Source organism: Leucopleurus acutus (genome assembly GCF_964270905.1).
Source record: "Leucopleurus acutus genome assembly, chromosome: 7".
NCBI classification, from domain to species: Eukaryota; Metazoa; Chordata; class Mammalia; order Artiodactyla; family Delphinidae; genus Leucopleurus; species Leucopleurus acutus.
The window spans coordinates 82,993,082-83,011,368 of record NC_139150.1 but is presented as its reverse complement, the minus strand read 5'-3'; the positions used below and the strand labels follow the sequence as shown (position 1 = coordinate 83,011,368).

The 18,287-nt window shown below is 38.3% G+C and overlaps 1 protein-coding gene across 7 annotated transcripts in view; it reads right to left on the bottom strand.

Moving 5' to 3' along the window:
- Positions 1-18,287, bottom strand: part of NTRK2 (neurotrophic receptor tyrosine kinase 2) — a gene marked incomplete at both ends in the record, with an annotated part of 376,408 nt that overhangs the window by 272,335 nt on the left and 85,786 nt on the right. For all 7 annotated transcript variants that reach the window (XM_082842860.1, XM_082842861.1, XM_082842862.1 and 4 more), the window contains 2 exons: positions 6,520-6,619; positions 17,029-17,129. In XM_082842860.1, the coding sequence (XP_082698986.1) occupies positions 6,520-6,619; positions 17,029-17,129 (201 nt within the window). The remainder of the gene's footprint in view (positions 1-6,519; positions 6,620-17,028; positions 17,130-18,287) is intronic.

Sequence of the window (18,287 nt, the reverse complement as noted above, 5' to 3'; positions counted from 1 at the left end):
GAGGGCAGTTAAAAAAAAAAAACCAAAACCCTATATTCTCTGATACTCTTTTGTAAGAATAAAATAAGAGAACAAACAAAGCCTATTACTTACTTTAAAAAAAAAGTTAATCACTAAACTCTTCAAAATTTCTTTTTATTAATGACTTTCTGATTCCAGAAAATTAAAATTGTACTGTTGGTCTCTCTGAAAATGTCACGCAAATATCTTTATTACATATATATCTGAAAGAGAGAGTATTTCACATCAAGTTAAAAATAAAAAAGAATTTCAAAGAGATTAAAGAGCATGTAAAAAAAAACCACAAACAAAGTAAAACTAGTGAAAAAAATATTAAAATGTATGTTTACAGCCTCAGGGATGGGAAGACTTCCTCAGCAAAATGCAAAACTTAGACAGAAAAGATGGACAGGTTTCCTTCTATAAAAAAAGTAAATCTTCCTGTTTGCCGAAAGACACTATTTTAAAAAGTCAAAAGATTAGAAGAAAATATGAGCAATGTACATAACCAATAAAAGATTAGTACATATAATTTATAAGGTAAGTCAACAAATAAAAATAAACATTTCTTTCTATTCTTCACATGACAAAAATGCTTAACCTTATTAGTAATCAGAATAACACTGTAAGTGAATTGGCAAAACTAAAAAAGTTTGATAATATCTGATATGGGTGAAAGCATAAACAAAACGATGCCCTCATCTACTGTTGGTGGGAGTGTAAATTGATAAAGCATTCCTGCAAGGTAATCTATCAACATTTAAAATCAACATTTAAAATATACAAACCTTTTCTCTCAGCAATCCATTTCCAAATGTCTGTCTTTATAAGTAAGGTATTATTTTTATTTACTAAATGCCAGTAACTTTCCAAAGTGCTTCACATACATGAACTCTGTTTATCTTATAACAAGCTTCTGAGGTGGGTACAGTTACTGCCCCATTACAGATGGAAATACTGGGGCAAGAGAGGATGAGAAATTTGCTCAAAGTCACATACTTGTAATGGGCGGAGCCAGGATTCAGACCGAGGTAGCCTGACACCAGAGTACTCAGAAATACTATGGAATAGAATTCAGAAAAGAATTGATTCAGAAAGATCTACAAGGCAAACAGTTACCTTTAAAAAGATGCAGAACAAGATTGGTATTATAATGTCTTTATGCAAACAAAAATGAATATATTTGATTATCTACATAATGAATGGAGCTATATATCTTATTATTGACATAATATATGCACTGGGGATGGTTAAAGAAGGTTATCCCTAGGAGTGGACATGGTAGTGGGAAAGGAAGATGAAGAGGAACTTTCCCTTTTAGCTCTATGTATTTCTAAAGTGCTTGAAATTTTGAAAAATGAGAACGCATTCATGTGTTACTGTTATAATACTTAAATGTTATTTGTCTTTTTAAAAAAATGGTTGGGGGGGAAGGATCATACGGAAAACAGTCTGTCCTTACAGAAGTTTCTATAACTGTGTTTCTGGCTTTCAGTCACATTTTTCCCTCTTTTAAAAGTTGATCCAAATATCTGCTAAAGTCAACCTCCTAAATTTTCCAGAATTATTTTCAGCTCATATAAAAGGCTTTAACCTTCAACCTCTTTAGCTTTGGTCCCACTATGTTTATGACTATTTTTAAAGAACCAAATTTTTGGTTGCTGTTGAAAGACATTTAGAAGATCATTTATATAACAGGAGAAACTTAAACTGGGGACATTGAATCTGGAGTTAAAACCTGGCTCTGTGTTCTCAGGCAGTGTAGTTTTTTGGTCAATTATGAGTTGGAAATGCCTACTGCTCAATTAGCAGGAATGAAGACACATGAGCGGTTTATGTCAAGGACAGGAGGCTGCAGAGGAAATCTGCAGGCCATCAAACCTGAATAAGGGAAAAGGCTTCCTATTCCAGTTCCTCCTGCGGGACCGCTTCAGGTCACTTTTATATTTACTCCAGAAGGACAAAGGATGCATCGGTACTTAGAGAATAAATATCGTATGTGGACTTCCATCAGGAAACGCAAGTAACAGAAAGCTGATGGTCACAGCTATTCTTCACCAGTGTGATGACTGCCAATCCCCCTCCGCCCTTTTGATTCCCTTATTTTTTTTTCCCAACCCTGTTCATTATCAATGCCATCAGGCGGGGCTCCCAATGTGGATCACTTTCAGAAGACTTGGCAGCCCCTGTGCCCCTAGATGCTTCCATTTCCTCTTTATGTGCACTTCTACATTTTCAACGAAGAAAGGGAGCCAGGAAGCAATGTGAGAACTAAACATAAGACTTGGTTACAACAAAAATGAGAGCATTCAAAGGCTTGATTGCCTGTTCCTTTGGCAATAGAGCTGCTCTGGAAAGGTCCTTGAGCCCTACTTCAGTGAAAATTAAAATAAATCACAGGCATTCTTCAAAGAAAAGGGATAAAATTATACATTTACCTCCAGGGTATCGATACAGGCATAGATTTAGATAGATGTGTTATATAGTTCATGCACCCATACTAAACACGCATATGAATAATCCCTATACAGATGGCCAAACGCTAACAGAGGAGCTTTATTCAGGACTCTGCAATTATGATAACTAGATATTCAACCAAAAGCCAAAAGGATGGTGTTAAGGCACAGAAATGAGCATGGAGAAATGGAATAGGATAAATTCTACCTCTTGACATCTTTATTGAAACAGGGCTGGTAGTCTATTGGACACTCGCAACAAGAGGCTTAAAACCTATCAAACGATAATGAAACATAATTTCTAGGTTAACACCAAGATGAGAGCCACCATCTGGCACTTCTGCCAGCCTCAAAGCTGGACAAAGACACATATTACGAGGCCACACATTTGGAAGGAGAGAGGCAGAAACTGAAGAGGCTCATGTGCAAAATGGAAAGTCAAAATGAATCCTCCAAACTTCAACAACAGTAACAGTTTAAAACAGTGTGTGAAAACCCACATATCCTAAGACAAAACCTGGACAAAATGACCTCCTGTCTATGACCATTACTTATCTGGAATAATTTCTTTTAAGTTTAGAAGCTTAGAAAAGCTCCAATATCTCTCTTTAACCATTCATATACACGCTGCCCTCCAAATATTAACTGTTTTCCAATTAACAACCTAAAGTGGATGGAGTTGAAAACTCTCTGTAATCATTCATTCCAACAATTAATATTTATCAACTGCCAACTTTGGCCTTGGTACTGGGTAAGTAATGATGAACAAGACCAACATGAACTCTGGAGCTCACAGTCTGGCCTCTGTGTTCTAGATTGTACCATCAGGATTTGGTTATAGTGAACTGACAGAACAGATGAAAAAAAATCCTATGAAGCTTACAGTCACATAGACCCATTTCCAAAGAACACAGCACAGCTCACTGCTGTATTCTAAGATCTAGGTTTAACTCCCTGATTTGGAATTTAGGGATCACCTTCCCATGGAAAGCAATGCCATCAATGATGTTTGGATTCTAGGGTTGATCTATAAATCTTGAGTTGCCCTGCATGCAGCTGCAGTGTGATTTTAAGAGATTTCTGGTTTGTGTTACCCTGGGAATCAGTTGAATCAATAGTATTAAACCGTAATCTATAATCCCAACGCTGCTACCATGGATTGAAACAGTGGAGGCTGAAGTGCGCAATGCTGGGGATGCAAAAAGCTGGAAACACCTATGAGTGGGCTGGCTGCCGTCCTTCAGTCTCAATCTGTCCCCAGGACAAGGGAATATGCATGGCGGTAAATCTCCCCAAAGGTGCTTAGGAGGGCAAGAATTACATTTGGAATAGCTCATTTGCACGTCAGCCATTGGCCTCTTACACAGAACCAAGGCACTGGTTCTGGCCAAGGATATGCACATTTCATACCGCTGTTACTCAGAAATCACAAGTGACATGTTTTCTGGTTATTTCAGGAAGTATAATAGTGTTTTTACACATTCTCCCCTTTTAAAAATGTATGTTTTTTCAACAGCTCTAATAGCATTTAAAGTACATTAAGTTACATTAATTTGCTGATTGAAGTATAGTTGATTGAAGAATAGTTGATGTTTCAAGTGTACAGCAAAGTGATTCAGTTTTACATCTATATATGTATATAGGTTATTACAAGATACTGAATATAGTCCCCTATACTATACAAGAGGTCCTTTTAACTTACATTAATTGTTAAACACCACTTTTTAGGTAGTTTCATTACATGAGCCTCATCTTCTCTTCTAGGTCCCCTAAATTACAGCTCAGCATTTGACCAATAAAACAAGAACCTCAACTCAGGCCCATTTTGTCCAAACCATGGCACAGTTAGACGTGTAGCTAAAAATAGAGAAAAAAGCTATTCTAAACAAGAACCTGAGTCTCTGAGACAAAATTTTAAAAATAATTTTATTTATGTCTGAAAATAAGGGAGTAAAACATATGCTCTAGTAGTTACTGTCTGAAGAAAGTCATTTACTGGATCTGTGACAAGGTTAAGTAAAATCTTTCTTACCAATCATTAACGGTACCCTTAGGTTATACCCGGAAAATATAGGTGCTTCATCAGTGGTCACCCCAAATTATCTAAATAAAATACTTTGTCAGCCTTAGTGACAGAGTCACTATATGAAATACAACCTTCTCTGAAACAAAACGTCTGCCTTTTATTCTCCTCCAGCACTGCACTACAGAGAGTGAGTTCACATTTACAGACCATTCTTCTGTTGTTTTCTTAACACAAAGTGGGGGTGGGGAGTGACTCCCAAATATTGCTCCTAGGGTTCCCAAAGCCTTTCTGAGCTCCCAGTAGGACCTGAACATACCCTTTCTCTGAAGAGCCCACAAGATGAAAGTTTCCAAGTCAACCCTCAAGACAGGAAAGTGACAGAGCTAGAATCTGGCTCTGTCCAGTAAACACTCTGCTTGGGGGCATCCACCCCAAGTGCCTCTAAGGAAAGAAAGCATCTGATCAGGATGAAGAGAACAAAATCCCATGGGAGGTGGCTAACATATAGAGAGGAGAAGCCTAGGCCAGACCTGGGCACCAGCCGAACACGGGGACCCAGAAAGGTCTTTGAAGCCATGGGTAGGTTTGGTTTGAAATGCCTCTCCCACATCTTGTCATGCTTGGAAAGAGACCTGGGAACCCATGTGTATCCCACAGAAAGGTGATTCTCTGAGAATGCTTGGGAAAAAGCAGCATCCCTTGGAAACCATCAGAAATGCCCATTTCCAAGCCCACCGCAGACCTATTAAATCAGAAACTCTCAGGGTAGCCCAGAAATCTGTGTTTTCACAAGCTCTCCATGAGTTTCTGAGGCAAAGTCAAGTTTGCAAACCACCACCATAGGATTAATTAAAATCACTGCAGTACAGTCCCTCTCCCAAGCCTTATTCATAATTGGAGAATGAGAGGTCTTTCCTCCTTCAAAAGAAATGTCAAGGATCAACAGGCCAAACAGGGAGTCAGGAGAAGGTTTAGGTGTTTTTTTAAGGCTTAATTTACCATGGCTCCTCCTCATTCATTTCAGGTTTGGGAATCTTGGTCATGGGCACCAACAAAGGCAGAGGAAAAAGCATCAGAAATGGATCTGATTCACCCCAGAGCCCAGTGTACATTGGACAATTTATTGCTACTTAAAGATCACTTTCAAGTAAGCAAGTGACATTAATGGTAATTGTAATGAACCGTACAGATCAAGAAAGCCCACCTGACTGTCTCCCCAACACAATTAAGAAAGACACCACTAAACCTTCCTCACAGATTTCCCAAGCGAGTGGCTATTTATAAGAGACCACGCAGAATTTAACGATAACATATGAGTCAATACATACGCTTAAATTTCAGAGCAAATGCTTTTTAATCACTGAAACTCTTGGCTACTTATATCACAAGAACATTTAAATACGTTTCCCCTGTCCCCCAAAATGAATTTTCAATCCTCTAAAAGAGACCAATGGTCTACTGAGAGGCAACAGAGACCCTAATTTTTAATCGAGCACTAGGAACTTTTCCACTAAAATAAAAAGCCACTCATTCACAAAGCATCAATGTACCTCCAACGGCTGTTATTTTGCTTCCCAACACTTTAAATTTCAAAAGATGAGAATCTGAAAAAGCAGCAGCAACACAAAAAGCACACCATGGAAATTCTAGAAGTCAAATGTACAACAGAAAGGACCTTTCTACACAAAATACATGTGTCCGTAACTAGCCTACTGCCACCCAGCCTGGCCTGCCTTTCTGAAACAAAAGTAAAACTCGGGTACTATTTTTTTATATCATTATTAGGCACTTGAAACTCAAGAAACCAGTTCTGTGTCTTCTGGGATAACTGTCCTCATTGGAAAATGAGTAGTGCTGAATAATCAACATGATTTTGCTCTGTCTTGATTTGTAGTATCATAGCCTTGTTCCTATTTTTTCAGCCTTCACCCCTAGTCATCGTAAATCTAGCTGCTTCCTTCTTTAGTGGTAATTAGCATTAGTCACAAGCCAAAAATGATTCCACATAAGAAGTAAAATAAACACAACCCTTCTTACCTTTCATGCCAAACTTGGAGTGTCTTGCCAACTTCAGCAGAAACAGCATTACCAGCAGACAAAATCCTACTACAGATGCAATTACCACCACAGCATAGACCTAGAGAAAGGAAGGGAGGGCAGTTATGATCTTGATAATTAGTTTCTTAAATCCAGGTGGTGCTGATTTTGATGGAGATGGTTAATATTTATTGAATACTTACTACCTGCCTTTCTAAGAGCTTTATGGATATCAATTAATCTTTAACAACCCTAGGAAGATTTATGCAGGTCCTATTATTATCCCTATCTCTACAAATGAGAAAAGATAAGTTAAAGCTTATAAAAATGGGGACCCAATTGATATTATACAGATTAACATATACTAATACATCCTATATTATTATATAATGTATAGATAATAGATATTTTATCTCTCCCCATCCATCTATCTACCTATGTACCTACCTACCTACCTATCTGGAGAGAGAAGTGAGAGAGAGAGTATATAAAACATGAATGACAAAATACTAATAATTTTTGAAGCTGCTGAAAGATACAATGCGGTTCATTCATGATTTTCTCTACCACTGTACATGTTTGAAAACTGTCCACGATAAAAAATTTTTTTTTAAGTTGACTACCGTTGCTCTTAGAAGTCAGGGTGCCCTAGAGCAGTGAGTAGGTCTGCAAGGGAGCAGGAAGGCACTTGTGGGTGAGCACAGCCTGTGAAAGCTCATGAGGCTGTAGACTTATGACATGTGAACTTTTCTGTATGTATGAGAAAGATCAATACAAAGTTGTTTTTTTAACTTAAAGGTGTAGCTGCAAGTTGTGAACCATACAAGTAGAGAGAGTAGATGCAGATCTTTGTGAATCCTGTCACAGCCCCAAGCTGGGGATCACAGAGGCACAAGTGCATAATGCTAAGTACACACTAACAATTTAGAAACAAAGATCGACACAGGACTATGCATCATCTTCCATTTTTGCTGTTTACCCCAAAGTTCCGCTTGCAAAATAAATTTGTTTCTATAAACCGGGAGTTGGCAAACTTTTCCTGTAAAGGGTCATATATTAAATATTTTAGGCTCTGGGGGCCTACAGTCTGTGTTGCAACTAGACAACTCCCCTGCTGTAGTGTGAAAACAGCCACAGACAATATGCAAACAAATGGGCGTGTCTGTGTTCCAATAAAACTTTAGTTACCACAACAGATGGATAGCTGGATTTGGATATAGTTTGCCTAAACTGTCCTAGATGTCCATACTGACTTAAATGTCTAAGTTTCATTTAATCCACGTAACAGTCCATATGACATATTATTATTGTCCCCATCTGTGGTAATCATTAGTGCTGTTTCCCAAACATTTCTGTTTTCCCCTATGTTTCTCTTTGTAGGATTCACTTCCTGGCTTCCTTGTGGTGAGATGGGTTCAGGTGACTAGCTCTGGCCAATGAGTTGAGACTTGTATCACTGCCAGGAGGAGGATTTCACTGCTTACTGCAAGATCTTAGACTAAAGCAGTGGTTCTCAACCGAGGATAATGTTGCACCCAGGGGACATTCGGCAATTTGGAGTTGTCACAACTGGGAGAAAGGTGCTACTAGCGTCTAGTGGGTCAAGGCCAGGGATGCTGCTAAAGATCCTGCAGTGCCCAGGAGAGCCCCCCACAAAAAAAATTATTCATCAATAATAGTAGCGTTAACAGTGCAAGGGTAGTGCTCTCTTTCTCTGTGCCATAATAAATGCTAACTTTTCAAAAGGCGGCTGCCTTGTCAGCCTCATCTTGGAATGAGGATGATGCTGATAGAGCTCCCAGCCAATACGTGTAATGAAGCAATAAATAAACGTTTGTTGTTTTAAGCCACTGACATTTGGGGGGTTTTGTTACTGCAGCATAGCTTATCCTGACTGATATACCCAGCCCACAGTGAGAGGCAGTGTCAAGTGGAGATTAAGAATATGGATTGTTCCTGAGTTTGAAAGTTAGATTTACCACTTACTAACTACATGGTTTCCAAATTACTTAACCTCTCAGCATCTCATAAGCCTCATGTATAAAATAGAAAATATAATAACACTACCTTGCAGGTTGTTATAAATCCTCAATTAGTCAATGCAGATAATGGGCTTGACATAGTGCTTACTATAATAAGTAATTAATTATGTTGGCTATGATGATGATGATAAAACTGAGACTTATAAAATAAATAAATAAATAAGCAGCCCAAGATCATACCTCTCAAACTTGGGATTGGAATCAAAGTCTGCTCAAGTATAAAACCTGTGATTTATGTGTGATTTACCCACTATATTGCCTCTCCAAAGCATGTGGCTGAGAGCGAAGGCAGAATAATAAAAACATATGGCTAATCCCTCCACAGCACCTTCAGATGGGGTCAGATGGGGACAGCATTAAATAAGCTACAAAGCACAGAAAAGAGCACATGCCAAACAGTTGGCTAGGATGGAGCAAAGGTGTAATCATTCTCTCCTCTGGTGCTTCAGCTGTGAGTGGCTGCCCCACAGAACGCTTCTGCAGATGTCTGAATACAAACTTAACTCTGTCTCTGTGGCCTATATATAAATAGAGTGGTAGTGATTCCTAAAAGGCTAGTTATAAATCAACTTGCTCTAACCAAGATCATTTCCCTCAAACTTACCTAATGATTTCGGATGTTTCTTTCTCAATCTTTATTTCTAACTAACATTTGCAAGGGAAAGAGATCATAATATTTTAGCTATAAGTTTCTCTACCCTATTATTAAATTCCAAAATTCTACAGATGAAAGAAGAATTCATTAATAAATGAGTTCAAACACTATTTTATAGATAAGGAACCTGGGACAGAGAGACATTTGGAGGACTTGCCCTGAGTCCCAGGATCACTCTGCAGAACCACAGTCTTACCCACTTTGGAAAGTACTCAACTGGCATTCAAGAGACCTATGTCCTAATGAAGCCAGGATACCTTGCCTTTACCAGCTGTGAGACCTCACAGGTGCTTCACTTCTCCCAGCCTCTGTTTCCTCACTTGTACGTGGGGATAATAATACCTGCCCTGCATTATCTACTTCATTAAAGAATATTTAAGTCATCTTAGAAAATGGAAAGGTGTTCTTCTCCAGAAAAGCAGCTGATGATCTGCTAACAAATATTTAAACCTATTGAAGCAGTTCTAAATGTAAAGAATCCTTTAATAAACAAAAACTCCTGTGACAATGAGAAGAATCATTTCCTCAAAAACAAGTTATTTGATAAATACAGAATTTCATGTACTCTGTGCATGTGTGCTGGGGTGGGGGTGGTCTTCACATGGGAGAAAAGCAGGAGTTTGTTTGTTTGTTTGTTTGGTTGGTTAGTTGGTTTTTATCTGAGGCTACATCTCAGCACAGAAGAGCTGCTCTCCTCTGAAAATCCAGCAGGGTTCATGAGGAGCATCTGCTAGACCAGAAAGGTGAATGCTTAAGGCTGTCTTGCAAATGCTCTGAAAACACCTTTGAATTTTGTATCAGCTCCTTGACTCTGAAACTCTTTTTCTAATCTAATGATCTTTCCTGTGATCAGGGACTGTTATGTATCAAATATTTGATCCACACATAATTTAAAAGTTTTCTTTAAATTCTACAAAACATTGCCTTGTACCTCTCATGCAGATTTCTAAGAGCCACAGGTGAAGTCGAAACATACAGACTTTCAATGAAGATTATTTTCACTCATCTTGCCTTCCAATGACACTACTATAGATAGTTCAAACATCAAGATACGCCAATTGGGGGCTTAAATTTATCATTTGGGTTCTAAAGAGAAAACTGAAGTTGGTATATAATTTTTAGTAATTGGAATACATACACATCTGTGGGCTTAACACATGTTCCTTGGATTCCTTACATATGCAAACAACGTTCTCAAACCAAGAAACATTAAGTGGTTTGGTATGAGAGTAAAAACTGAAATAAATGCATAAGGCAGGAATTAGAAAACATTCTTCAGTTGATTTAACACAACAGTTTTCCTTGTTATTTCAATGCAATGCATATAGTCATCTGTGGAAATGTGTGTGTGGTGTGTGTCTCCAAATACTGGATGTGCATATTTTGAGTTGCAGTTAAGTTGTATCTATTTATGAGCCTCCTGGTCCCACTGCATGGCCCTGGTTTAAATATCCATCACATCTCTTTATCATTGCACCAGACACCTAAATCATCATCACCCCACTTCTAATCCCTCTCTTCTGCAACCCATTCTATAGCGTTCATCATTAGTCTAATCACCTCCTAGGTGCCAGGCACTATTCTAAGGACTAGGGATACAGCCATGAAAAACACTGAGTTGCCTATACTAAGAATCTTACTAAAGAATCAGGGAAGGGAAAAAGATATTGAACATGTAAACAAATAAATAATCAAGGTAATTACACACAATAATAACTGCTCAGAAGAAAATGAAACAGGGTAATGGCTGCTGCTGGTCACTCTAGCTAAAGCTATGTGATGACCATTGGGAAGTGCATACCTTCTAGAGGGAACGGCAAATGTGAAGGCTGTGAGACAAGAGTAAGCCTGGAACATGCAAGAGAGTATTTTAAAAAGATAGTTGGTAAACAGTGAAGAGAGTACGGAGATGAAGTCAGAGAGACAGACAAGGTCAAGATATGTAGGGCCCTGTTAACCACCATGAGGAGTTGGTTTCTGTAACAAAAGTTTTATTACAATGCATTGGGAAGACTCTGAGAATGATAATAAAAGAGTGATCACTCAAGGGAGAAGGCTCAAGGGTGGTGTAAGAAGATCCTAAACTCATCTCCTACCATGGACACAGCAAATCTTTCAACTAAATATGAAATAATTCCCTCAGAAAGGGACCTGAAAACTAGATGAACAAAGCCTCCACTTGTGCCATCACAAGTATAAAATGGGGGAATGGGGAGTAAAAAAGATAAAGCTTTGGAATGTGTTCAAATTTAAGCTGCTACCAACTTAAAATAGGCTACTACTTACATAGGATGTTATATGTGAACCTCATAGTAACCACAAGGGAAAAACTTATAGTAAATCCAGGAAAAAAATGATAAGGGAATCTAAACATAACACTAAAGAAAACCACCAAAACACAAGGTAAGAGAGAAAGAGAATAAGAAAGGAACAGAAAGGAACTACAAAGACAGCCATAAAACAACTACCAAAATGACAGCAATACATACTGGTCAATAATTACTTTAAATGTAAAAGGACTAAATTCACCAATTAAAAGAGCAACTGAACAGATAAAAAAGCATGGTCTATCTATATGTTGCCTCTAAGATACTCACTTCAGAAGAAAGAATACACAAAGACTGAAAATGAAGAGATTGAAAAAGATATTCCAGGCAAATGGAAAAAAAAGAAAGCTGGAATAACAGACAAAACAAACACAGTAATAAAAGACAAAGGGCATTACATAATGATAAAGGGGTCAATCCAGCAAGAAGATATAACATTTACAAATGTATATGCACCCAACACAGGAGCACCAAGATACATAGAGCAAATATTAATGTACTTAAAGGGAGAAATTGAGAGTAATGCAATAATAGTAGGGGACTTTAACACCCCACTTACACCAATGGATAGATTATCCAAACAGAAAATTAATAAGGAAACATCAGACTTTGACACATACCAGATGACCTTACTGGACATACAAAGAACATTCCACCCAAAAGCAGTAGAATACATTCTTCTCAAGTGCACATGGAAGATTCTCCAAGATAGATCACATGTTAGGTCACTAAACAAGTCTTAATAAATACAAGAGGATTAAAATCATATCAAGCATCTTCTCCACTGACAATTGTATGAAACTGGAAATCAATCACAAGGAAAAAATGGGAAAAACGTGAAGATTAAGCAACATGCTACTAAACAACCAATGGGTCTTTGAAGAAATAAAAGGAGAAATTAAAAAAAAAAACATAGCAACGAATAAAAACAGAAATACAACATACCAAAATCTTTGGAATGCAGCAAAAGTGGTTACAAGAGGGAAGTTCATAGCAATACAGGCCAACTTCAAGACACTAGAAAAATCCCAAATAAGCAGTCTAACTTTACACCTAAAGGAACTAGAAAAAGAATAACAAATGAAGCCCATTATTAGTACAAGGAAGGAAATAATAAAAATCAGAGCAGAAATAAATAAAGACTGAAAAGTAGAAAAGATCAATAAAACTAAGAGCTGGTTCTTTAAAAAAATAAACAAAATCAATAGAACTTTAGCTAGACTAATAAAAAGGAGAGAGGACTCATATATAAAATCAGAAATGAAAGAGGAGAAATAACAATGACACCATAGAAAAACGAAGGATCATAAGAGATTATCATAAACAATTATTTGCCAAAAAATTGGACAACCTAGAACAAATGGATAAACTCCTAGAAACACAATTTTCCAAGAATGAATTATGAAGAAAAAGAAAATCTGAATAGACAAATTACTAGTAAGGGAATTGAAACAGCAATCAAAATTCTCTCAACAAACAAAAGCCCAGGACAAAAGGGCTTCAATGGCAAATTCTACAAAACATTCCAAGAATATTTAAGACCTATCCTTCTCAAATTCTTCCAGAAAATTGAAGAGGAAGGAAGCCTTCCAAACACATTCTACAAAGCTAGCATTTTCCTGATACCAAAACCAGACAAGGACACCACAAAAAAAGAGAGAATTACCGGCCAATATTCCTGATGAACACAGATGCAAAAATCCTCAATGAATATTAGCAAAACATATCCAATAATGCATTAAAAGGATCATACACCACAATGAAATATAATTTATTCCAGGGATTCAAGGATGGTTCAATATCTGCAAATCAATCAATGTGATACAGAACATTAACAAAATGAAGGGTAAACAATCACATGATCATCTCAATAAATGAAGAAAAAAGCACCTGACAAAATTCAACGTCCACTTATGATAACAACTCAACAAAGTGGGTACAGAGGGAACATACTTCAACATAATAAAGGCCATATATGACAAACCCACAGCTAACATCATACTCAGTAGTGAAAAGCAGAAAGGTTTTCATCTAAGATCAGGATCAAGACAAGGATGCCCACTCTTGCCACTTTCATTCAACACAGGGTTGGAAGTCCTAGTCATAGAAATTAGGCAAGAAAAAGAAATACAAGGCATCCAAATCAGAAAGGAGGAAGTAAAAACTGTCATGATTTTCAGATGACATGATAAAATGTACGGCATCTCTATACACTAATAATGATCTATCAGAAAGAGAAATTAAGAAAATAATCCCATTTACAATTGTACCAAAAGAATAAAATAACTAGGAATAAATTTAACCAAAAGTGAAAGACCAACACACGGAAAACTATAAGACCCTGATGAAAGAAATTGAAAAAGACACAAATAAGTGGAAAGATATTCCATATCCAAGAACTGGAAGAATTAATATTGTTAAAATGTCCATAGTACCCAAAGTAATCTACAGATTCAGTGTAATCCCTATCAAAATTCCAATGGCATATCTCATAGACCTAGGACAAATAATCCTAAAATTTGAATAGTACCACTAAAGGACCCGAATAGCCAAAACTATCATGAGAAAGAAGAACAAAGCTGGAGGTATCTCACTCCCTGATTTCAAACTGTACTACAAAACTATAGTAATCAAAACAATATAGTACTGGCACAAAAACAGACACACAGATCAAGAGAACAGCAGTGAGAACCCAGAAATAAACCCATATGTATACGGACAATTAATTTACAACAAAGGAGCAAAGAACATACAATGGAAAAAGGATAGTCTCTTCAATAAATGGTGCAGGGAAAACTGGACAGCCACAAGCAAAAGAATGAAACTAGACCACTATCTCATGCCACACACAAAAATTAACTCAAAATGGATTAAAGGTTTGAATGTAAGACCTGAAACCATAAAATTCTTAGAGGAAAACATAGGCAGTAACCTCATTGACATTAGTTTTAATGTTTTTGTGGATCTGAATCCAAAGGCAAGGGAAACAAAAGCAAAAATAAACAAATGGTACTACATCAAACTAAAAAGCTCTGCACAGTGAAGGAAACCATTATCAAAATAAAAATTCAACCTCCTGAGTGGAAGAAGATATTTGCAAATCACATACCTGATAAGGGGTTAAGATCCAAAATATATAAAGAACTCATACAACTCAACAATAGAAAAACAAACAACCAGATTAAAAATGTACAGGAGATTTGAATAGACATTTTTCCAAAGACATACAGATGGCCAATAAGCACATGAAAAGATGTTCAACATCACTAATTATTAGGGAAATGCAAATCAGAACCGCAGTGAGATACCACCTCACACCTGTTTGTATGGCTATTATTGCAAAGCAAGAAATAACAAGTGTTGTCAAGGATGCTGAGAAAAGGGAATCCTCATACACTGTTGGTGCGGCTGTAAATTAGTGCAGTCACTATGTAAAACAGTATGGAGATTCCTGAAAAACTTCAAAATAGAACTACCACATGACCCAGCTATTCCACTTCTGGCTATTTATACAAGAACATGAAAACACTAATTCAAAAGGATATATGCACCTGTATGTTCCATGCAGCACTATTTACAATAGCCAAGATGTGGTAACAACCTAAGTGTTCATCCATAGACAAATGGATAAAGAAGATGTGGTATATATACACAATGGAATATTACTCAGCCATTAAAAACAATGAAATCCTGCCATTTGTGACAACATGGATGGACCTTAAAGGTATTATGTTAACTGAAATAAGTCATACAGAGAAAGACAAATACCATATGATTTCACTCATTTGTAGAATCAAAAAAAACAACAACAAGCAAACAAAGAAAACAAAATAGAAACAGACTCATAGATACAGAGATCAGATTAGTGGTTACCAGAAAGGAAGGGAGCTGGGGGTGGGCAAAATGGGTAAATGAGGTCAACTGTATGGTGACGGATACCAACTAGACTTCTGGGGATGATCACTTTTTAGTGTATTCAGATGTTGGATCACAAGGTAGTACAGATGAAACTTATAAAATAAAAAACTTATTTAAAAAAGTCACTCAGGCTGCTATATAGAGAAAGGCCAGAAGATCACAAGAGTGGGAGGGGGGACAGGGTAGGAGGCTGTGGCAGTCATCCAGGAACAAGCAATTGTGGCAAACTTTCTCGGCAAAGGGCCAGATGGTAAATATTTCCAGCATTGCAGGCCATACAGACTTTGCTGCAACTACTCCACATGCCCCTGTAGCGCAAAAGTAGCCACAGATGATATGTAAATAGGCATGACTGTGTTCCAATAAAACTTTATTTATGGACACTGACATGTGAATTTCATAAAATTTTCATTTGTCACAAAATGTCACGCTTCTTTTGATTTTTTTTTCAAACCACTTAAAAATGTAAAAACTATTCTTAGCCTGTAGACTGCCCCCAAACAGGCATAAGCCAGACTTGGCCCGAGGGCCATAGTTTGCCAGCCCCTGGGTTAGCCTGTGGCTGAGGCTGGGGAGGTGGGGAGATATGGATGGGTTGGTGGTTTACAAGGAGGCAGAACTCACGGGATGTTAGACTGGGCGCACAAGACAGGGAGGAAAAGAAAAGAATGGAGGAATCTGCTGGGTTTTGACCTGAGCAGCTGACAGACCAGCCCCGCCACACAGTCCTAGGGAGATGCAGCCCTGCTGCTCACTCACGCCCCCTTCAATGCTCCTCCCTGCGCCATAAAGCTAACTACCTGGCACTGTGGTTCAAGACCTCATGGCCCCGGACCGCCCTCCCTCATACGCCTTACCTTCCAAGCAAGAATGCTTCCAGACTGCAGGCTCAGGCTCACACACCCAAAACGCCCTGCCCTTCGTTTCCGCTATGTCCAAATCCCAGGCATTCCGCACAGGCCATGGAAAAGGCCACCTGTCCCACAAAGACTCCTCTGGCTCTCCCAGCAGGAAGGAACAGGGCGCCTGCCCCTCTCCTTCGCTCTCTCGCATTGCCTTGCTCAGCCTCTGTTTGTAATTTAGGTGCTAATATTCACGTCTCAGGTCTCTGACTTAATTTAAGTGTAAGCTCCAAAGGGACAGATATGTGTTTCATTCGTATGTTTATATCCCCCCACGGCCTGTCCCTTCCAGAACCTACTGGATTCCTTACATTTGGTGGGCACTGAAATTTTTATTAAAATATTTAAGGAGACAGGTGTGGAGCCAGAAAGAACGCTACATGTCCCTGAATGAGAAAGCTGGTTTCTTGCTCTTCTAGTAATAATCTTTTAAAGGACAGATATTTAAAACAGGAATCACCAGCAGTAGGTCACAGGCTATATGGTACCTTTATCACTCTCTTAAACCTTTCCATTAGTTCCTCCACACTTCAACACTCTATTTATAGCTGAACAATAAAAATGTTTTGTTGAAAGACTCGCACTGAAGCAGGTCCATTCCTTCAACATTCAAGCATCCAAAATGCTCAGAACCATTCTACGAAACACTTAAGTAGCCCACTCACCGAGAGATGTTCCCGACCGGTTTTGTCAGCAACATCTGTGGAAGGGATTTCATTACTTCTGTTCGTGGTGTCCCCAATGTCATTTGCCGCAGTCCCATAATCTTAAATTGGAGAAAGGGGAAAAAGAAGGAAGTATGAAGTTGTCATTAGGCTGCCAACAAACATGAGGCCACAGTACAAGCCAGAATGAAGCAAGACAAATTACAAGATTCCAAACCACTGACAGCGTGGCTGGGGAGAAGCGTGACCCATTAAATCCATTGCAGCGTTAGGACTGTGCGATGCGAAAATTATATTCAGCCCAGATCTTTACATCATTGTTTTGTTTGGTCAAATTCCAAGCCAGGTCTAGGATTTTTCTTTGCACATAAGTATATATTCCTTTTTTGATAAAGTATTTAATGAAAATACAAAAAAGAATCGATCATGTAAGAGTCAGATTTACAGACCTGGAAGGGTCTTTGGAAATCGAGTCTAACCACAAGTTTTACAGCTGCAGAATGAGAGCTAAGGGATGTTAAATGACTAGTCTAAAGTCAACTGGCAAGAAGGCAACAGAGCCTAGACATGAACCAGGCTTGAAATCAGCACCTCTGATTTCCGAGGCAGAAGCACTCAAGGTAGAATGTGGAATCGGCACCAATAGGGAACTTGGGTCCACATCTGAACTTTTTTGAAGAGCTCTGAATTGCCAATATATCAGTTTCAGAATTAATGTGTAGGGAACTTCACCGATACAACATTTAGAATTGTGAGGGTATGTTCTCAGTTCTCAAATGTAGTTGCTCTTCTGAATCAATTTTAGTCTACAGGGATCAGGATATAAGTAAATGATTTTTTTGTAGGCAAAGTTTTTACTAACATATTACATATAAAAGTCATAAAAAGTTTTTGGTAAGCTTATTGCAGACCATGTTGTTTATAAATTTTTTTTTAATTAATTAATTTATTTATTTTTGTGGTACGCGGGCCTCTCACTGTTGTGGCCTCTCCCGTTGTGGAGCACAGGCTCCGGGCGCGCAGGCCCAGCGGCCAGGGCTCACGGGCACAGCCGCTCCGCGGCACGTGGGATCCTCCCGGACCGGGGCACGAACCCGCGTCCCCTGCATTGGCAGGCGGACTCTCAACCACTGCGCCACCAGGGAAGCCCCAGTTTATAAATTTTTGTATTTTTATTCTAAATAGGTATGGTGCCTTCAACTTCCATCCTGAACAAACAAACTCATTAAGTCAGCCCTAGCTAACCTTCCCTTGGTAGA